Source organism: Nannospalax galili, unplaced genomic scaffold (assembly GCF_000622305.1).
Source record: "Nannospalax galili isolate Female #2095 unplaced genomic scaffold, S.galili_v1.0 scaffold521, whole genome shotgun sequence".
Lineage (NCBI taxonomy): Eukaryota > Metazoa > Chordata > Mammalia > Rodentia > Spalacidae > Nannospalax > Nannospalax galili.
The window spans coordinates 1,055,553-1,078,497 of record NW_008344634.1 but is presented as its reverse complement, the minus strand read 5'-3'; the positions used below and the strand labels follow the sequence as shown (position 1 = coordinate 1,078,497).

Here is a 22,945-nt window from a genome sequence, read left to right as displayed (position 1 = left end):
ATACCTTCAGTCAAGTTGTTGGCCAGGATAGATAAAGGCTCTTCCAGACAGTAACCCAACATACTACGATGAGGAACAGCTGATCCTCCTGGAACAGGGACCTCTGGCTGACTAGATTTACCAGAAGGGCAGATAGGGGGGAATGGATGGGGGTGCTGACAGCACAGTGGACAGTGACAGGGATGACAGAGTTTGGAGGCTCTAGTGGGAGAAGAAGGCTGTCTATCTGACGAATTTGTATTCATGCTCAGATGCCGAGGAGCTCAGGAGGTGGGTGACTGTGACCAGTGGTATTCATGGATATAGAGATTAGAAATGCATGTGAAAACGTCTCAATGTCAATTTCCTTGGAATGAATTTTTTTGGATGAAAAAAAAAAAAAAACACCAAGTATCTTTTTGAAGTCCCTCAAATTAAGGTAAAGAATAAGAACAAATCATTCTGGAAGAATGCAAAGGAAAATAGCTTTAGATACTTAAGTGACAATTGAATTTATTTTTATAATTGTTTTAATAGCTTTTGTATAATCTTCATTGCTATTATGAGATATAAAATGTATTTATCAAATCTGTAATCATTATGCCAAAAAATCTGAATTACTGTAATATTTTGTATATTGTTAAAACTGTAACTTTAATTGTAAAAAAAAATTTAAAATAAAAAAAAAGGAGTGAGAGAAATCACTTTCATCCTGGAATATTTAATACGGAGCTCCTTGAGGTGACGCACCATTGTAGTCTTCAATTCTTTCTCTGCAAAATTATAGACTTTACAATGTATTTAATAGTGAAACACTTGTATTAATTTAAGAACAGTTTACAGACCAAAATTCATATAAGAAATAGTTAAAATGGCCAAGAAAAGATAGGTGTGGTGTGTTGATGGCTCATTAAGAAAGTCCCCTAACAGAAGAGCTGCTGAAATGGATTGTTGTAAAGAAATTTGAGACAAGGTTTAGAAACTGCAAAAAACATGAATCTTGCTTTGTGATGGAGTTTTCACTGGTCCCAAGCAAGATGAAAGTAAAAAGGATTAATGGGTAACACCTTTTAAAATGTTTTAGGTGTATATTTATGCTTTTATATATACATATTTCTTTATGTTTATTTTTACTTTATGTGTATGAGTGTTTTGCCTGCGTGTAAGTGCATCATGTGTGTGAAATGCCCTGCAGAGACCAGAAGAGGCTGCCACATCCACTGGGACTGGAGTTAGTTATGGACTGTTGTTAGCCACCATACGGGTGCAGGGAATCGAACCCAGGTCCTCTGGAAGAACAGCAAGTGTTCTTAACTGCTGAGCTAGCTCTCCAGCCCTTTTAAATGTACATCTTTCATTTCCTTTAACATCTTAGTGTGTTTTGTGCTACTATAACAAAGTATCTGAGGGTAGATAATATATAAGGAACTGAAATTTGTTTTCTTTCGAGTCTAGATGCTGGAAAGTCCAAGATTAAGGCTCTAGCATTGTATCTGATGAGGGCTTTTCTGCTGCATCTTTACATGGCAGCCAGAAAAGCTGACTAGCAAGTCTTCCTTGCATAATCCTCATCAAAGAGCCTTACTCCCATTAATGAGAGAAGCCCTTAAGGCCTAATCAACTCTTAAAAGCCCCACCTCTTAATACTATGAAATTTTGGGAGGAACCTAAACAAACCACAGCACATCTGGACTTACCTAAAGACTGATTTTTCTGAAAGATCCCAATCCCTTAAGGGCTCATTTTTCTGAAGCCCATGTATGAAAATGGTAAATTTGGGAGTGGAGGGATCGTTCAGTTGGTGAGGGTACCTGCTGCTGAGCCTAGAAAACTTAAGTTCAATCCCTGAGATACAAATGTTGGAAGGAGAGAGCTGACCCCCCAAAGTTTTCCTCTGACCACCCCACCATACAATAATTTAATTCGTTAATTAATTTTTAATCCAGCAGATTTTGTTGTCCTATGTAATTTAGTAATGGCGCCTTAGCCCTGTGATCCTAAGCACTGAATGCCAACCATTCACTCTATTCTTGTTCTTTCCACTTCCTCTGCCTTTACCCCCTCCACCTTTCTCTTTTCTCTTACTGTCTGATGTGTTCTTTTCTCCTCCTGTCATTCCTTCCTCTCTATCCTTTTTTTTATCACCTTCTGCCTCTCCCAGATCCAAACTGCCCCCATCTCTAGTTAGCTCTTTCTCATTTCTTTTCTCCTTACTTGATCTCATTTCTACCTGTTTAGGCATAGTTAAAAATATTCCCTATGTAAATAACATGTCTATTAATGATAATTCTATTAAGTGAAGATGTCTAATTTCAGAAATCATCCTTGAAAGCTACTGAAGGGTGGAAGGCTTTAAATTTCTTAGGAATGGGCACTCTCTTGTTATTCCTAGTAATAGAATTAGCTATAATGGTAACAATAATGTTTTATTTTTCTTATGGCTAATTTTCCCGAGTTTGTATCATTTGCCAAATATTATTCTAGGAAAGTACATTTCAGTGTAGTCTGGGACCCTATGGGATACCCAAGACTGTTCCAGAAGTCTGGTCAGGTGAAAACAGTTTTCATAGTAATTGTAAGATATCATTTGCCTATTTCATTGTGTTGACGTTTGTGTAATTATATGGGAGCAGTGTTGGGGAAAAGTGCCAACTATGACCCAAGGCAAGGCATCATTGTGGTCTTCATTATCAATGAGAAGGAAAGAGAAGCCAGGTATATTTTAGAACATCCCTAATGGTACAGTAGAGTTCATTAAATCTTGACCTTTGAAGACATGTCCCTTTCATGTTCTGTATGAGAAAATCAGAAAACACCCATAGAATCTTGATTTCTACATGTTAAGCATGTTCAGCAGCCCGCTAAATTCATCACATTTCTCATCAGCCACCTGTTGTATTTAGAAGAACTAACAGTATGGTTATGCAAATTTGGGTATTTGGCAGAAATTTTCTTGAAAATGGATGAATTCTGCTTACAATTTCAAAGGAAATAACTGCTTGGTCCACTGAGCAGCTAAATGTTCCCTCTTTAGGAACGGAAAGCTATGTGAACTCTGTTACATACAGCGTATACTTACAAATGTCATTTATAATTGAAAAAACTGTGCTTGGAATGCTGATGCATTTTCAAACTACAGAACTAAAGTAATTTCCTATGTTTAAATAGTATAGAAACACTCATTTTCTATATTAGAAATATAGAGCCCGTATATTAACCTATACCCACGATGACATTCAACCAGTGTGTGATTTCTGAGCTCCTATTTTGTAGCATTTTAAATTTCTGAGCACTTTGGTACTCTTTTTCATCTGTTTCTCATGCAGCCCTCAGAGTATATAAAACAGCTTAAAAATCAAGAAATGGAGACTCAGAGGATAATTGGCTGAATGCAGTTTACATTTTCCTGTCCTTTCAGCTGTTATCTCAGAGGCCCCAAAACACAGGCAGTGGAAATGGAGAGCAGGTAGACACTGTGTGACTCAGCAGTTAAATACATGTGCAAGAGAAGGAGACGAAGGAGCCAGGAAAATTTCCAGAACTTTCTGCTTCAGCTCATGGAAGGGTATGGATAGCTGAAGAATGAAAAACTGAGACAGAATGGAGTCTGTCAGCAAATAGTTACTGAAGCCTTTTCATAGGCTCTGTTGTCATCTACTTTGGAGAACTTTGGGGATGTACAAACTCAGCCTTTACTGTCTTTATGGTAAACATGGCATGTATACTAGTAACTATAACTCAAGGTGAAAATTGGTGAGTGCCTTAAAGAAAACTTAGGTGAAGTTCTGTTGCTGTCATCTGGAAGTTTTTTGCAAAAGAGGAAGTATCTGAAAGGAGTGTTGCAAAATGGTAGAATTTGGGTGTGTAGGGATGGTTGCATGGAAACAAGAATTCACTTAAAATAGTGAGAACAGCATGCAAGGCAGAATATCTTCAGTCATACCATCTCCCATGACGTTTGACCTCATCACAGGCCCAGAAGTAATAGAGCCAGCTGGCATGGCTGCAAGCTCTGAAACCTTGCAGCTAAATCAATCCTTCCTCAGCCAGTCCTGGTGGTGAACATCTATAATCTCAGTACTAGGGAGACTGAGGTTGACTGACTGTGAATTAGAGACCACTCCATCGTACACACAAAATCATTCCTCCCTTAGTTGGTTTTGTCACAGGAACAGAACAATAGCAAACACTCCTAGAAGGCCAGTTTTCTGTTTGATGTTTGGCTTTATAAATGACGCTTTCGACCAGGTACAGTGGCCCACAGCTGTAGAACCAGCTTCAAGGAGGACTGAGGCACGAGGATCACTTAAGCCTGAAGAATTCGAAGTCACTCTGGACAGTTAAATGAGTCAACGTCTCAAAGAAAAAAGATCTGTAGTCTTTAGATAACTTTATTTTTCTCTCACTTAAGAATTCCATCAGTTCTTTAGATTGCATTTTCACATGAAAAACACCCCTATGTCTGTCTGGAAAAATTATGGTTTTGTCCTCCAGGTCTTTCTCTTCTTTTGCCATTAATTATTTTTCACTGCAGAAATAATCTGATTTCGGTGTTCACTTCTGTTTTTCCCCTAGATAAGTCAGATAAATATGATCCACGTGATGTTGAAAGGCTGCAACAAGATGATAACTGGGTTGAAAGTTACTTATGCTGGAGGCATAATGTTATAGATGAAACCCTGAAGATGCTTGATGAGAGTTTTCAATGGAGGAAAGAATTTTCTGTCAATGGTAAGCTGCTCTTTTTAAGCTGACAGGATTTTAGCACCTGTATAAATGTGACTTTTTTCCACTTATCTTACTCTGTATTTGCACATATTCTTAGCAGTCATCATAAATACTAGAATATTTCAGAGGTCCAATCATAGTCTCAAAGGTAGAGCTTGTGAGAAGTCTTTCTAGGCTGGCTCACTCATAAGAAAATCAGATCACCAGGGAGCAGAATGACCTTGTTCACTGCATTGTCTTCTGTGTGTTGGCTCGATCCCATTGAACAGCAGCAAGATGGCATTTTCAGTAACTCCTGGGAATAAGGAGGTGTTGTTGTCCTGTTTTCCTCAGTTGTTGCCCAAATCTTGCCATATCCCCAGCATTGCTTGTGCTTACGGGTGCTCCAGAACTGAATGAGGATCCCAGAAAGGAAGCTCATCCTCAGGAAAAGCTGTGGCAGCCTTCTCGTAGCTTCTTAAATTTAAAGTCACTACTGGATTGAAATTTGTCACCCAAATGGGAGTTTTAAATCTTAGAGGGAGTTTATAGTGGTCTTCAAGTATGTGAAGAACTCTGCACAGGAAAGGTGACCTGTTGTCTGTCTCCTCCTAAAAATTTAACAACAACTGCCGATTGCAGCTTCCTCTAAAAGATTGCCTGCCATAGATTATAAACTCTGGAGTGACTTAGTCTGAAGACTTGATACAAAACAGTGAACAGATCTAGAGCTGCTATTTTCCCAGTCTTGGTACTTGTAGAAGGAATCCACAAGGAAGGGAATGCCTAAGATCTAAAGAAATAGTGGTTGAAAATGTAAAAACTACGTAATTGAAGCAGAAAAGCACTTACCAATCAAGAAAATACAATTCTGCAACTTCTAAGTCATTTACAGAATAAACTATTTTTCAAAAGAAACTTAAAACTCAACACTACTGATATTCTTGCCTAGATTGCTAGTTTCAAGTGACAAACAATAAAAGTCTGAGAAAGGCAGAGAGTGAGAGGGAAGTCTTTGAGTTCTCCAGGAGCAGCTGGGCAATGAAACAAAAGCCTTGGCCTGTGCTGCCTTGCCATATTTGTCCTCAGCCTCTCCTGGAGACTGGTTGGGCCTGTTGTTTGTTCCTCCTACTAAAGAACCTTCACGTTTTCCACGCACTCTGAATATATTAGAGATTACTGTCAAACTTTGTCCCACCTTGGGACTCAGGAGATGACTCAGTTGGTAAAGTGCTTGCTGTCAAGATGAGGATCTAAGTTTGGATCTCCAGTACCCACAGAAAAGCCACATAATGCAGCATGAACCTGTAATCTAAGCACCGAGGAAGTAGAGACAGGAGGCTCCCTGAGGCCTGAAGGCTAGCCAGCGTAAAAGTAACAGAGGAAGATACCTGATGTCAGCCCCTGAGTAGACATACGCGCGCGCGCGCGCGCACACACACACACACACACACACACACACACACACACAGAGGGAAAGGGAGAGGGAGAGGGAGATGGGGGCGGGGAGAGACCAACTTGATAGAAAAACCACAAGTTGTTTTTTCTTTCCTCACAAATTCTGAAGCCGTGTGACTGTTTAATAATGTGGCTATCTTCTGTTGTGGGTGGGGACTGGGGATTGAATCCAGGACTTCATGTGTCCTAAACATGTATCCTACCACTGCACTCTACTCAGACCTCCTACAGTATTGTCTTGAAATTGTCTAGCAGTGCTAATATTTGTTGGCAAGTCAAGTCCTTGTACAAAACCCAACCAGAATATAAAAAGGTATCCACATAAATAATGACTGACACGTCAAAGGAAATGGAGTTTTTTCATTTTGTCTATCATCTGTGAATGTCTTACGATTTGTTTTCTCTGTAGGAAACTGCATTTTGTATTATCAAAGACTGTAGATTTTTTAAAAAGCTGCATTTTCTTCAAGATTTAAGTAAGTCGTGTCTTCAGGTTTGAGTCAGTGATATCAGAACACTATATAACATTACCTTTACAGTATGAATTTTAGGTTCATAAATATAATTACTGATTAAAGTTTATCACTTTTTAGACCTTAGTGAATCCTCCATTCCCAGATGGTTACTAGAGATTGGTTGTGTTTATCTCCATGGTTATGACAAAGAAGGTAACAAACTATGTAAGTATATTTAATTCATGTATTGGCTTTTCATGAGTTTGAAATGTAGGTCTGTGTCTTAGTTGCATTAATAATGAACAGAACTTTCTCCATATGTACACACAGCAAGGTTTGTGGAATTAGTGATATGTGGCCATCTTGACCTCTGCTTAGTAGTTGGGCATAATTTGCTTTTTAATAAATTAGGCTGTAAACACAGAGGCTGCATCCTGTATCACAGCCAAAGTTACTTCACTCAGGCATCTTCTTTCTGAGTTGTTGCTAGCATTCCACCTAGTATTTTTACAGAGAATCTTTGGGAACTTGCTAAATACTCTGATGGTCTCCTTTTAGCTTTGTCAGAATGTGCATAGTAGTGGGAAGAAGAGTAGCAGTCACCCGCTGTTCGAAGACTCTTCCTGTCCTCCTTCCCACTTGCCCAAATCCAGCTTGGGTTTGTGCTGAGGGTGGGAGGTGCTATGCACATCTTGCTTGCTTTTTCTTTAGCTTGCAGTCTGCACTGTATTTTGACAATACACTGCATTTTCCTCATCTCTGCCTCGTTTGCTGTCTTTTCTCATACCTCTTCTGTGGTTTGCCTCTGAAACACGTTTGCCAGCCCACATTCTTTCCTTGGCCTCTTGTACCATGGGTACCATGGGGTTGTCTCAAACACATCAGCTTTGGCCACCTCCTAGTTCACTACAAGATCCCATGCAATCCCTGAGCTACGTGCACGTACCCATCTGTGCACCAGCTGGTGCCACTTGACTGCCAGCTGCCTTCCCCACGACCTACAACTTGCACTCATGCCATGCTATTTGCCCTCTCCCTGTATTGCCCAGCTCCGGTCCATTCATTGACTCTCCCTCTAATCTCGCTTCATTTGGGCCCCTTCTCCATCTTCACCAGCCACTTTCTCAGCTCTGTCGCTGTCTACCCCTGTTGCCCTGTTCTCAGTCCCTTCCCAGTCCCTGGCATGATGGGTTTCCATCCTTGTCTCTTCCACTCTCTCCTCTATTACACCACCCAAACTCTGTTTTGAAATAGGAAAACTAAAATGGCTTAGCACTTCAGCGTCCTTTAGCCCAGCCTCTCTCTGTTCAGCTTCCCTCTTACCACTCTGCTTTTTGTCTTAGCTGCTGAAGGGTTTGCGTTTTCCAGCTTCCTGTACAGCCCCATCCCAGGCTTCCCTCCTGCCTGTCAGTATCTCTCCTCTGGACGGAACGGGTTTTCTAGTGTTTGATCATGAGCTTTCCTTATTAAGCACAGTGAAGAGCACTTTTAGGTTATTAGCAGTATTTGTTCACCTGCATTTTCTTTTTCACCTTAAAAGTGAACATTATTTCCTACAGGAAAGAGATAGTTTGCCTCTCTGCTATTTAATGTAAAGGTCCCAAGCGTACCTACTTCTTCTTTTAAAGAAGGAAGAGATGTTTTTATTCTGTGGAACAAGTTGAATTATAAATAAAGGAACATGGCAAGGGAAAGGCTATATATAAAATATAGTATGAAAATGCTGTACCTCATATGCTTACTTTTATCTTTTGTTCTGCTTAAAGTCTGGATCAGGGCGAAGTATCATATAAAAGACCAGAAAACCACAATGGACAAGAAGAAGCTCATAGCATTCTGGTTGGAACGTTATGCCAAGAGAGAAAATGGGAAGCCTATAACAGTGATGTTTGACCTGTCAGAAACTGGGCTGAACAACATAGTAAGCATTCTTTATTAATCCTAACTTGGAATCTATCCTGGCTTCTGCCTCCTTTCCTGTCTTTCTTGCCAAACAAATACTGTTGTAAAATGAAGCTAACAGAATTATTTAACAGATTATTTTTCCCCCTTGCACTGTGAGGTCAAACATGCAATAGGGTTTGCAGAGAATTAAACTCGCTTCAGTATTTGACCCTGACACTAGATTTGCTAGAAATGTTCCCTGTCTGATGTGTAAGATGGAGTGGTGAGACAGCAAGACTGGCAGGGTATGAGTCACTATAATCAGACTGACCTTTTCTACCATGGCTGATACCCTACAGCACCAGCTCCTGTGTCTGGCACAGAGAAGCACTGTCAATAAATCTTGAACCAACACATGTATGAGCTCTATGACACTAGATTCATCTTCTTTTGAAGGTACAAGATGTGCATGTGAGTTTTATACATGCGGCACTTTGTGCTCGTCTTGAGTGCTTTGTTTTCTGTTTGATTTGTTAAGCTTGGGAAACCAGTTTTCTCCAGGTGATTTTTACTGACCCTAGAGCATAAACAGATGGTTGCAATGGCAAACAAGTATAGTCTCCACTACCCAGGAAACCAAGGTAGAAAGGTTGTTTTAAACCCAGGAATTCAATGATGACTGGGTGGCATAGTGAGACTTTGTCTCAGAAAAATATTGGAAAATTAGAACAAGTTTAAATGCCAGCATTGCAAAATGGTAAATTATGGTATATCTAGTTGATAGCATATATGTAGCTATGTATGGTAGAATTTGTGAAGAATTTATAATATTAGTGCATGCCTTTTTTAATGAAATGAGCTATTTTACTACAATATGGTCAGTGAAAGATTTATCGTCCTCTTTTTTTTAAAAAAAAAAAAAAAAAAAAAAAAAAAAAAAAAAAAAAAAAAAAAACAGGTTAGAAAGAACTATTAACAAGAGGTTTAGGTGCGGGAGACTACAGAACTTTTTCCACATTTCCAGTTCTCTAATTTTAAAAAATCTAATGTCTTGGATTTTCAGCCTAGTTCAATGTACACAGATTTTAAACAGTAAAAAAAATGTTGTATTCTAAATTAAAATTATGTTACCTAGATAACTCAGCATTTCATACAGATTACGATTCTGTTAACCTTGAAGTATAATAGTTGTGTATTAATAACTCACAATCATGAAAAACGAATGTTAATATTTTCTTTTACCTAATACACGGGCAGGAAAGTTAAAAGAGCTATCTGGTTTTTGTTGTTGTTGTTGTTGTTGTTTAAATGCTACTTGTATGATACCACTTTTCATTTGTAAGTAAAGTCTATTTGTACTACCAAACATTTCAGTTATTGCTATGAAGTGTTTGACTCTTTAGTGAATAATTTGTTTATATGATGCTCTCCTGATTCCCAAAGGATTGAAGTCAGCTTATAAAGATGAATATAAGGAAAAAGGTAAAGTTGTTTTTTAGAGTTGGACTACCAGGGTGACTGTAACCTTTTAGCTTCTTACTAGTTGAAAAAATAGAATCTTTGGATTATGCAATAGCTATACTTTAAAAATCAATATTTTAGGAGAACTGTCTCCATTCTCCATTAGTTGAACTAGAGCAAATCTTCTGTCGGTCCTTAGAGGATGGATATTTTACACAATAATGAATAATACCCTGAAAAGCACCTTTACAGATTGCACAGCAACTAATTTCATGGAACTGCACTATGAAGTAGCCATGGTAGACATACACCAGACATCCTATCAAATCCACCTCATTTAGCAGTAACTCAAGCTGCTGTGACCAAGGACATTCAATTGAATAAACAATTGTAACAAGACTATTACATGAAGACAAAAATGTTAGGGAACAGTTCCAGATTATAAACTAGGTAACCAGCTATTTATACAGCTAGTTTTTTTTAAAACCATTTTTTTTAACTCTTAACTATGGACTATGAAACTGTGCATAGTGGCTAGAATAGTTATTCATAAAGAAATTATTATATACTAGAACTTATCCCATAATAGTTATAGTAGTTAAGGATGCTTTCAGTTTACTACTCAAACTGCAGCTTTCAGTTTACTTATTGCAGCTCACATGTTAGGAATGACTTTATAGATTCATGTCTAGAATATCCAGCCTTTCAGTCATTGTGATGAATTTCAGCTTCCCTGGTTAGGCCTCTCCTTTAGCAGTGTTTTTATAAGGCGGCTGATCAGGATTTCATGACACAGCCTGTGACCATGAAGTAATACAGAATGAAATGTGAATAATATCCTTAATGACCCAATTTCCTCTTTTGCTCAAAGCAGTAGAACTAACCAACAGCTGTTTATAAAGTCTCCTGAAAATTACTATGAATGAACAACACTTGAGTAGAAACTAAAAATCTAATCTCAGGCCTCTAAATCAAAGGTAAAAGGCCAGAAATGAAGTAGATAGAGCAGGTCAGTGGGATCAGATTAATCATTGGGTAAAAAATTAATACAGTGTATTTTACTAAAACTTTCATAAGGTAAAAATTAGATGTAGAAAGCAACTACTATACCATAATTTATACAAAAAATGTGTTTGTGTGTGAGTGTCTGTGTGTGTGTGTGTGTGTGTGTGTGTGTGTCTGTGTGTGTAATTTCAAGGACTCAGGTTATAACCTATATACTTTTTAAAAATAATTCTTTAGTTCAGTAGATTTTTAGAATTTCTCTTTGGATTGCTTTTATATCCATTGTATGCCCTGTGTCCTTTGTAGCCTGAAGCCTATAACTAGTTTGAGATGCTATGAATAATTTTTAAAATACTACTAGGCATCTGACTATTTCAACTCAATTTTAGGGCTGATTCGTAGCTTAATGACCTAAAACTTTAATCCTTGGGAATATAGATATTTATACAGTAGCTTATCTTTTGAGAATTTAATAGTTGTCTCACTTGGATTTAATGATTTATCAACTTTAGACATGTACAATTTAAAGTTCTCAAATGTGGACAGTCTGAAAGATTTAATCTTTGTTTTAGGACATGGACTTTGTACGCTTTATCATCAGCTGCTTTAAGGTTTATTACCCTAAATACCTCTGTAAGTAACTTACTCCTTTATAAAAATAAAATATATTGAAATTGTAGATAATACCTGAAGATTGTAGAGCTTTATACTGTAGTTTCATATCTGAAACATTGTTTTCTGCTGAAGAGCTTTAAATGTGTTCATAGACAGATGTACTAGTCCATATCATGGTAGGTCCACAGAAAAATTTTAGAAGTAAGTGGACTCTACAGTTTTTACAAATTTAAGTTCTAAAATATATAACATCCTGCAACATGTAACACACAGGCACACACAGATATACATTTGTTTACGAGATTAGCCCATTCATGCTGACTGTTCAACTTAGAAATTCATTTAAAATAATTATATGGAGCTTCTTGCACAAAAAAACCCAGATAACCAATACTGATAAAGTACATTGTATGATAAGCAATGTTGATACATAAAGTACAACTAATCTGTTTTAAAATTGTCGCTAGGAAAATACTTAACCAGAATGTACTACATTCGAATCTGGTACTCAGAGGGCTTTGGGTTGTTTTCTTTTGTTGTCTTATGTTCTGAAGACTGAACCCAGAGCCTTGTGCATGCCAGGCAAGTGATCTGCCGCTGTGCTAGCATCCCCTGTTTTGTTTTTAATTCTAATGCCCATTAATTACCTGAATGATTAACTCCTAAGCCTTTTCTTATTTTTCATCTGTTGAATTTATATAATGGGTTCCCCTTGGAAAAAACAATCTGCCAACCCATGTAAACAGTCAAAAATACTTAACTTCAATATGTTAAAAATGAAAAGGCAAGAGAGCTAACCCTGCTAACAAAAATAGAAATTCAGAGTTGCCTGTACATGTGCCTGTACATGTTCCTGGCAAATGCCACAATTAGGGTCTCTTGGGATTAATGACTAAGGTGACACTAAAGCACAGAAATCCATAAATCATCATACTTTGACATGTTTTCATTGTTACGGTAACAGAAAGCATAATGGACATCGAGAGTCAGTGCCACCTACAGCCCTGTACTGTAATTTCCTTAGAGTATTTGTGAATGTTCTTCCGTTAAGGAAATGATAGTGTCTAGGTTGGGAAACTTGAAAGGTCTCCAGTGCTTATGTTTCTTGCACATACCCAGATTGAGTCTTTTAGCAGTGCCAGTCAGTTGTCAGTACAGAAGAATTACTACTTCATGATACTAACTTGTTTCTTTTATGGACAAAATAAAACTGAAATACGTGTTTGTTGAAGTATGTAAAGGAGTTTATGAATGAGCCACATAGGAACAATATAACTATCATTATTTATTCAACATGTCCAGAGTTATTTGGAAAGAACTGTTAATGAATGCATGGATGCATATAAATATGAATTGTAATATTGTTCATTTCAGTGAACCTCAGATATGACTGTGTTCTGCCAAAGCAATGTAGTTTTTCAGACATTGAATTTTATGGAATTTAAAATTGACTGTTCCTTTAAATCTGTCATGAAATACAACCATTACATCTTAAGTGTAGCCCTGCTAAAAGAGGAAAGTTAAGTGCCATAGCATCTCTTACTGATACCGTTTTTTTTGTGTGTGCTTTACTTGTCATAGTTTAATAGACCACTATACGAGTTTCTCTGCTCAGAAAAGAATGAAACTGCATATTGATTCATTTGGAATAGAAGAATGAATTGGGTATCAAAAAATCCCTGTTGTGGTTTCTGGTTGTTTCTCACAGTTGTTGATAGGGCTGTTTAATATCTTCAGCTCAGTATGTAAATAACATTTCTGTATATTTTGGAATTATTGGCTTCCTGGAGCTCATAACGTTTAAGAAAAGATAGTTTCCGTTTCTTAAAATCAATTTATGTATTCAACTGGGGAGGGGACAGCTGTGTGACAAGTTTAACAGTGTAATCTCAACTACCAATGAAACCATGTATTTGATGTGGAAATGTTTTAAAAGTACAGTTGCTTTCATCACTGAAATGACATGCCATATCCAAACTCTGCTTGCCCTCTTCACTGTTTTCTATCTTTGTGCAAGCAGCAAATGCAGCAAGTCAACAAAGGAATGGGCTGTTTGCCAAAGGACAGTGACGGTGCAATATTGGGACCCCCTTCTTATTATGAGATATTTGTTCAGTCCTAGAACTGTTCCATAAATTAGAACTCGGCCACCAACTAGCCCAATTTTTACACATTTAAGTTTTTTCTAGGTCAAGTAAAAGTAATATATTACTGTAGAAGTACTAAGTCACATTCAGTGATTTTTTTTTCATCTTTCAGCAAAAATGGTGATCTTTGATATGCCTTGGATAATGAATGGTAAGTATATTATGCTTTCCTGAAACATTCTAATTTTTACCTGGGTTTGGTAGTGCACACCTTTAATTTCAGCACGCTGGGAAGCAGAGACAAGTGGCTGTCTGTGAGATGGAGGCCAGCCTGATCTACATAATGAATTCCAGGCCAACTGGGGCTGCAGGGAGAACCAGTCTCAAAAAGACAAAATAAAAAAAATTCTGATTTTTTCATTTGTCTTACTTGGGCAAGTTAGCCATGTTTCTACAGCTGTTTATGAAAATGTTTCTATTGTGCTTGTGTACTCTTAAGAAGGTGGAGTCAGAACACCCAAAGGTTGTTTTCTAAGCAAATATGGCTGACATTCTAGTCCAAGATACTGGGAGTTCCCACTAGACTTTTCTCAGAACTGCTACAAAATATTCAGCCATTCAGATAAAACAATTAGAAGAAACCTCATTCCATCACCCACAGATAGGGTATATTACAAAATATTTGCCTTAACTAGGTTTTCCCTTGGGTTACAAGTGTTGAAAAAGGTGGGGGATCCGAAAGTTACCTCAAATCACTATAATCACATGTTCCTTTTGACAGTTGTTTAGGTTTTTTTTTTGTTTGGTTGGTTGGTTGGTTTTGGGGGGGGGGCGGTTCTAATAAGTTTTTTGAATTGACTATTGAAAAATTTTTACCAAGTGATTTTAAATATAACTCTATTCTCTAAATGTTTATTTTCTTTTGTGCTTACACAAGTCAGTTGTTACATAGAAAACAATAGGGAAAGATCTTTAAACTAAATTCAGTTCTTTGAAAAGTTCTTCATCATTAGCAAACTTTTTCCTAATCTAATAAAGAGTAAAGACTTTCTAGAGTCACTCCCTTAAAGATCAGCTCTTGCACACCCAGTAGTTCTCACCTGTCCACTAGTTCTTCAGCTAAGATTAGGGTCTGCCACCCATTTCCATAGTTCTATGCTGGGTTTTTGTCTGCTTGAGTTTGCATGGGTCTTGTGCATGCTGACACCATTGCTGTAAATTCATATGAGCAAGGTCCCAAGAGCCTGTAAGACTCTATTTCCATATGATCATGCATCTCCTTCCCTGGCTCTTACAGTCTTTCCACCTCCTCTTCCATGATGGTCCCTGAACCCTGGGCTTATTGCCCTCTGTTGCATGAGGGAGCTCCTGTGGGATGTCAGGGGCCACTAACTTAATTTTATATGCCTTAACATAAATGAGAGAATGTAGGAAATCCAATGGGGGGTGCTATGGGAGGGTGCCTGATGGGGAAGAGGGTATAAAGGTGATTGAAAAAAAGAGTAAAGACTTTAAATTATTAAAAACATGGAATTGAAAAACGTCACTGCTGATTCTTTGGAAATAGATTATAAGGGGGTACTTTGAGCAATTATATGCAGTGAACCTCCTGAAACTATACACTACTGAAACTCACTCAAGAAAAATCAGAAGAATAACTAAGTTGAACTAGTAACCAAAAAATTTCCCACAAAAAAGTTAAGGCCCTGGTAGTTTTGTTGGTAAATAATAGTTAAAGAAAAATTAACCTTAATCCTTTGTAAACAGTTCTAAGAAATAGGCCAGAAGGGGCTGGAGAGATGGCTCAATGGTTAAGGACACTGGCTGCTCTTGCAGAGGACCCAGAATCAGTTCCCAGCATCCACATGACAGCTAACAACTGCCTATAATTCCAGTTCCAGGGGAACTGATGCATTGCACTTACATACATGCAAAGCAATACACTCATACACATAAAAATAAAAATAATAAATAAAATATTTTTAAAAGAAATTGACCAGAAGAAATTATTTCCCAACTCATATATGGGCAAATATAAACCTAATACTAAAACATCAGAGGAAAAGAAAACTACAGACTGTAACCTATTACAACCATATAATAGATGCACCAATCAGAAAGCAATAGGGCTGGGTGGGGTATGGCTGAGTGGTAGAGCACTTGTCTAGTATGTGTGCCTCCCTGGGTTCCATCCCTAGCAGTACAGGAAGAAAAAACAAAACTAACAAGCAAGATCTAAAAGAATATAAAAAATATTATAGGCAGCAGAGATGGCTTAGTCAATCAATTGCTTGTGACCTGAGTTCAATTCCCAGAACCTCTGTAAAAAAGCCACTGAGAAATCCTTATACTCCCAGCACTGGGAACGTATAAACAGGCAGATCCCTAGGGCTCTCTAGCAAGTAAGTCAAGCTCCAGGCAACTGAGAGAGCTTGTCTCAGAAAAACAAGGTAAAAGGAATGATACCCTGAGGTTGTCTCTTCTCCTCATGCATGAACGCATATATGCACATGTACACCCAAAAGCATTATAAACCGTGGCAAAGTAGGCTTTTATCTCAAGAATGCAAAGTTGACTCAGAATACAAAAATCAATGTAATATGCAATACCATATTGATAGAAAGAAGAAACTACTTAATCCTCTCAGTAGATGAAAGAAAATTGAAAAACAATTAATTTCCTCTCATAATAAAAACACTTAAATTAGGAACAGATAGTGCTAAGTGTTGAAACTACTAGATGATAAAGGGGGCCTAGCGGTCACACGTAGACCATCCTTCTACAACTTCATAAGGTTCTCTAAATGCCTCTCATGTTTGATCATTCAGTAGGACTGCTGAAACTCAGTGAAAGCCATTTTGCCGACAGTTGTGACTTATTGCAGAAAAAGGACTCAGATTAAAATCGGTCAAAGGAGGTACCAATTCTGGAGCACTTCACTCTGCCAGCATCAGTATGGGTAGCACACAGGGAGTATTGCCAATAAAGGAAGTTTCGTTCAAGCCTTGTTATTCAAACATTGCCTCAGGGCTCCATTATATAGGCATAACTCTTTTTCCTTGTGGTTGATCCCAATGTCTTGTCTCTCCAGAGGTCTACTTCTATTCTCTGTGAGCCAGTGCTCCCATCTTAAATCACATGGTAGTCTTTCACTATGGCTGGATCCTTCCCTAAATCTTTGTTCCCAAGGCCTTGAGGCAGACCTACCTGCCAAAAGCTGGGAGCAAAGGCCAGGTCTTTCTTTGGATAAGGCTAATTTTTATCTGCACATAACAGCTTTCTTGGCCTGTTAAGGGTATCTATGATAACCTACAGCTAGCATCATTTGTAAATTATTTCAGTAACACTGCCATGAAAAAATAAGATTTAACATTTAATTTAATTCCCATAGCCTGGCTTTACTCCTGTCAAGACACAAGCTTTCTGAAATGGAAATTAGTTAAAGTTTAAATATTATGTAAGGGCTGGGCATGGTGGCGCACACCTTTAATCCTAGCACTTGGGAGGCAGAGGCAGGAGGATCTCTGTGAGTTCGAAGCCAGCCTGGTCTACATAGTGAATTCCAGGACAGCTGGTGCTACAGGGAGACCCTGTCTCAAAAAGACCAGAAAAAAATTATGTGAATAAAAGCTTAAATCATGGTGGGCCAAAGTAAAACATGATTTTCTGAATGTGTTGTTTTTGCTATTCTTAATTTTTTCCATTGACATTTGTGCATGTTTATGGCAGCATTCAGCTTTTATTTCTTTTCAAAATGTGCATAGCATTCTGCTTTTAGTCTTGTTCAAAATGTGCATAAAATGTCACATTCAAAATAAAATTTTAAAAATTTAATGTAAATGGCATGACACAAGACACAGTTGTAGTTATCAAATAGCTGTGTTTGGGAAGTTTATTCCTGTAGATTCTGAGTTCCTCCTGATCATAGAAACTGCAAGGCCTGAGGAAAAGGCAGAGCTTTTTGTCAGGAAGAAAATCTGGATCTGGCCCTCACCTCTTTCCCCTCTTTCACAAGATTTTTCATACTGACGGTTTATCAGAACCACAAGGGCGAAGATTCTTCACATTACTGTTCAGTTGTTTCCTGAGTCACATTGCAGATAGGTTCAGTGTCTAGAAATCATAATAGTTTAGTTCACTGATAGATAGGTCAGAGGTCAGAACTCTGATACGTTTCTCAATGAATATCAGCATCGTTTAGTCTTTCTGAATCTTCATGGACCATTTGAAACCTATTAGGGACATGTACACCATAAACCCTTTGGAAATTAAAAAATTATTGTCATCCATCATAAAGAAAAACAGTAAAGGGTCGTAGTTGAAACTGGTTTCAAAAGATGCAGGATAGTGCATACAATAAAGTACTTGATCAAGCACATGAAAGGAACCTTAATGAAGTGATTGTTTTTTCCCCCAGCTGCTTTCAAAATCGTGAAAAGCTGGCTTGGCCCTGAAGCAGTGAGCTTGTTGAAGTTTACAAGTAAACATGAAATACAAGACTATATAAGTGTAGAGTACCTACCTCCCCACATGGGTGGAACTGTAAGTATAGTCCTTGAAACCTGTTATGGAATGACATGGGATAATGGGGTACATGGCATATTACACTGTATGTTTTCTTCAAGGAGAAAGGAAAAGCAGTATGTTAATACACAAAGGAAGATCACAGGTACCCCAAAATATGAAGCAATGGTACAGATAATTTTCTTTCATGTTTCAAAGCTCACTAAATTTCTTTTTGAAGACGTAATATAGTTGTATGATTCTAAACTAAAACATAGTCTGTATTTTGGAAAGTATTCAGAAACAAGTCTTCAGTAAAATGTCTCTCACTACTCTTGTTCCAACCACCTTTTTGCCTTCAGTTGGATTTCTTAGATTCTAGGGATGTGTAATATACATATATAGATATAGATAGATATAGATACAGATATAGATATAGATATAGATATGCACGCATATATAAACCTTCCTCCTGCCCATCCTTTTAATCAGGTACTGTATCATTCAGTAACCATAAGTTACTGAATTCATTTTGATGTGTCCTTGATTTTCATCCTATCTAACAGTCTTTTCAACTTAACGTATATCATTAAGAATATGTTGTCAAGATTTGGAGAATGTAGTAGTTGTTTTTCTGTTACTGTGATAAAACACCATGACCAAGGCAACTTATAGAAGGAAAGGTTTATTTTGGCTTATGTTTCCAGAGGGTTAAGAGTCCATCATGGCAGCAGACAGCTGCAGTAGAAAGTTAAGCACTCGCATCTTTAAGCACACACGTGAAGCAGAGTGAGCAAACTACTCGAAGTGGGGCAAGGCTATGAATTCAAAGCCTATCCCCAATGACACTTCCTTTATCAAAGCCACACCTCTTAAAGGTTCCCTGACCTTTCCCAAACCAAGCTTCTTCCAACTTGCCAAGTCCTCAAGTATTCGACCTATGGGTGACATTTGTCATTCAAACCATCACAGAGGGGTTATTTTGAATTTTTTTCCATGTGAGTGTGTCTGTGCATGTGTGGTATGTATGTGTGCATATGCACTGAGGATCAAATCAAGACCAAGGACCACATTCATGCTAGGCAAGCACTTTTGCCCAGCCCTCAAGAATTTTTGAGCTGATTTTAGATTTTATCATTTGCAAATAAGAGATTGGAGACAAGTGGCTTTGTTTGAAATTTTTAATGTTGTGGCCAGATGTGATAGTGCATACCATAATCCCAGCACTCAGGAGGCTGAAGTAGAAGGATTCTAAGTTCCAGGCCAGCTTAGACTACATGGTGATTCCCTGTCTCAAAAAGAAAGTTTGAGTATTTGCCTAGTAGTGAAAGTTAATGTGAAAGTGACTTTTCCTAAGCTATAAAACCTATATAAACAATTATATAGCAATATAAACAATTGTAGCTATATTTTCCTTGCCTGACAAAATTGTGTTCAAAGAGAACCATGGACTAGTAATGTAATATAAAAATGTCTATGTGTCCTTCTGTTTTTATTTAATTAGGAGAGGCTTGAACCAAAATTCAGAGGCGTTATAGTTTACATTTTAGCTTAAAAAGCATTGTTCATTTCAGATGTTATAATTAATTTGCAACTAAAGTAAAATTGTAGTTTCAATTTTGTTTTTTTTGGGGGGGTTGTGTTTTGGATTTTGGGGGGAGGGATATTGTTTGTTTCTTGAAGCAGGGTCTCATGTACCCTAGGCTTGCCCTAAACTTCCAATCCTCTTGATTGAGTCTCCAAAATACTGAAATTACAGGCATGTAACACCATGCCCAGTTCTTTTGTTGTTGTTGATTTGTGTTTAAGATGTCTGTGTGTGCGTGTGTCTGTGTGTGTCTGTGTGTTTATATGTATACGTGTAGGTGCCCATGGAGGTCAAAAGGAGGAATTATATCCCTTGGAGATGATTAGACATGGTTTGTGAACTGCCTGATGTGGGTTCTGGGATCTGAACTCTGCTGCGCTAGTAGAGCAGTAAGCTTTCTTTACTGCCGAATCATCTCTCCAGCCCCTGTATTTGTTTTTGCCTGGTTGGATTTGTTGGTGTATGAGTGTACGTGCACATGTGCATACCCATGCATGCTCATGTGGAGGCCAGATCAGGTGTCTTCCTGTCACTCTCCACTTTATTTTTTTAAACAGAATCTGTCTTTCAACCTGTAGCTTACTGATTAGCCAGACTAGCTAGCCGCTGAGCCCCCTAGGATCTTCTTGTCTCTAATGCTCAGTGCTGTAATTACAGGCTAGAATTTGCTACACCTGGCTTTTTACAAGGATGTTGGGGAACTAAAGTCAGGTCTTCATGCTTGCACAGAAAGCACTTTGCCCAGTAGTCACCTCCCAGCCCTTCATGTTTTGGGGGGATTTTGGGGGGGAGGGCATTGTTGTTTTAGTTGGTTAATTGATTGGGGTTTGTTTTGTTTGGCTGTTCTAGTCCAAGTTCTCATGTATACTAGGCACGCACTCTACCACTGAGCCACATCAATAACTTAGTACCATATTTTTGTGCCACCTGTGTTTTGTGCTATGTGTAGAAAGATCTTCCCTAGTTAGAGTTTTTAAAGGGTGTTTTGATTTGGTTTTAAGCCTCTTCTGTTTTGTTGCAGTGCTTTTATGGTATAAAAAATACACAAAGATATATGCTCTACATTTAAAGTTTTTAACCATGTGAGCTTTTTGGTGTGGGGTGAGCTAATCTGATTCTTTTCTTAGGTAAATAACTCATAATTGTCTCTATTTACGTCTCTTTCCCTTTCTAGTTTGAAATGAATCCTGTTTTTTTTTTTTAATTTCACTACCTAATTCAGCTTTTTTTCTTGGTCAAAGTAACAAATTTAAATCTACTACAAGGGAATTATTTCTCTCCACATTACTAACAGGGTGGTAACCAGTGCTTTTTACTTTAGGATCCTTTCAAGTACAGCTACCCACCACTGGTAGATGATGATTTCCAGACACCACTGTGTGAAAATGGGCCAATTACCAGTGAGGATGAAAACTCAAGTAAAGAAGACATAGAAAGTGATGGAAAAGAAACCCTGGAAATGATTTCTAATGAGGAACAACCAGCTCTGCCGAAAAAGGTAATTTTATGAACAAAATTGAATCACAAGCTGTCATCTAGAACTCAGGATAGAGCACTTACCTAGCACGTAGGAGGGCCTGAGTTTTAGTCCCCAGCACTGCATCCCTGTTTCTACCATTACCTGCCTGTATGACTTTAGATAATTCAGCTAACTTAGTACCCTTCCATGTCTTTTATTTATAACTTTAAAAAAGGAAGCATGACCAGAATTGACTTAGCATTTTTTTTTTTGGTATAAAAAGAGCTGAGTTGATGCTTTGTATGAAGATGGGCAGAGTACACCTGGAAGGACTTTTTGTCAAAAATATTTTTATGAATCTTAAGAAAAATAAAGGTGATTAATTTAAAACTGTACCTTAATCTATTTCTTCTTTATCTCATTTTTTAAAACTTTTACAAAAACTTTATTGAGAATTTTATACATGCATATAAGGTGTTTTGATCAAATCCATGTCCACTCCCTCCCCTCCAACATTCCCCCCTCTGAAGAGGTAACCCTAAAATCTTTTAAGGATTATATACAAGCTTCCAAATACTTTTGACATTTTTGGCCTTTGGAACAGAGTATGTTGTTGACAGGCCCAAGGACATTTTGACTTTTAGCCCAGAAACTGGCTACACTTCTTTGGGGTCTTTTTACCCTAACGGCCTAGTCAATTCCTACCTCCTATTCTTATCACGCCATCCTCTGAAGGGGTTACCCCAATTGCCAATAGGGAATAGGGACGCAGACCACTCTGGCTTCTTCCATGCTGAACAGGGATGCCGGGTGAGGCAATTGGAGTCCCCCTTCAGTGGGTCTATCTAAACAATTGCATAACTCTTATCTCTAAGGGGAAAAGAAAGTCCTTGAATCATGAATAGGAGATGTGAAGGAGAAGTAAAGGCAAGAGTAATTAGCTTTACAAGTTCTAGACAGGGAACTAGAAAAAAGTCAGAACTTTATCTCATTGTTAAAGATCTGTTAGTTGTCATTCTTTACAAATTTCAAAGGGCTTAATAAATGTTATAAGTTAAAACAAAGTCTTGAGGGAATGGAATGACTATATTTTCAAGAATGTCCTGTATATAATATTCTATAAAGATATATATTTTTTCATGGTCATGTTAAATATATTATTTACTTGTAATAAGCATGTTAAAAACTATAATTTGAGTTGAATCAGAGCATCTGTTTGTTCTGTTTGTTCACCTAACGATCTGTCCAATTAAAATTGTCTTTATCTTTTTTTATTTTTATTTAATTTTTAGATTAACCCACCTGAGTCTGCTTCCAAAACAGATGAAAATGAAAAGGTTGATTCAAAGATAAAAGCTTTCAAAAAACCACTGAGTGTGTTTAAAGGGCCCTTATTACACATCAGGTAATAAAAATGTTATTAATTATGGACTAGTGAGGTGGCTCAGTTAAGAGCACTGACTTCTCTTGCAGAGAATCTGGGTTCGATTCCCAGCACCCACATAGTAGCTAACAACCATCTGTGACTCCAGTTCCAGGGGATCTGTATTAGTCAAGGTTCTCCAAAGAAACAGAACTGGTAGAATGAATATGTGTATAGAGATTTATCAGCTTAGCTCACAGTATAGAGTCCGAGTAGTCTAACAATGGCTGCACCACACTGGAGAGGCTGAGAATCCATAGTCGCTCAGTCCACGAGGCTGGATGTCTCAGTAGTCCCAATCTGGCACTGAAGGTCTGGTGA

General features: G+C 37.8%; 1 protein-coding gene across 5 annotated transcripts in view; it reads left to right on the top strand.

Annotated features, from left to right (window-relative positions):
* The window catches only part of Mospd2 (motile sperm domain containing 2), a 65,446-nt gene that overhangs the window by 23,237 nt on the left and 19,264 nt on the right, over positions 1 to 22,945 (top strand). For 4 of the 5 annotated variants that reach the window (XM_008840887.1, XM_017800074.2, XM_029567248.1 and 1 more), the window contains exons 3-10: positions 4,555 to 4,710; positions 6,738 to 6,824; positions 8,366 to 8,520; positions 11,522 to 11,582; positions 13,824 to 13,862; positions 18,069 to 18,193; positions 21,064 to 21,240; positions 22,494 to 22,606. In XM_008840887.1, the coding sequence (XP_008839109.1) occupies positions 4,555 to 4,710; positions 6,738 to 6,824; positions 8,366 to 8,520; positions 11,522 to 11,582; positions 13,824 to 13,862; positions 18,069 to 18,193; positions 21,064 to 21,240; positions 22,494 to 22,606 (913 nt within the window). The remainder of the gene's footprint in view (positions 1 to 4,554; positions 4,711 to 6,737; positions 6,825 to 8,365; positions 8,521 to 11,521; positions 11,583 to 13,823; positions 13,863 to 18,068; positions 18,194 to 21,063; positions 21,241 to 22,493; positions 22,607 to 22,945) is intronic. The other variant, XM_029567249.1, reaches the window with a different exon arrangement.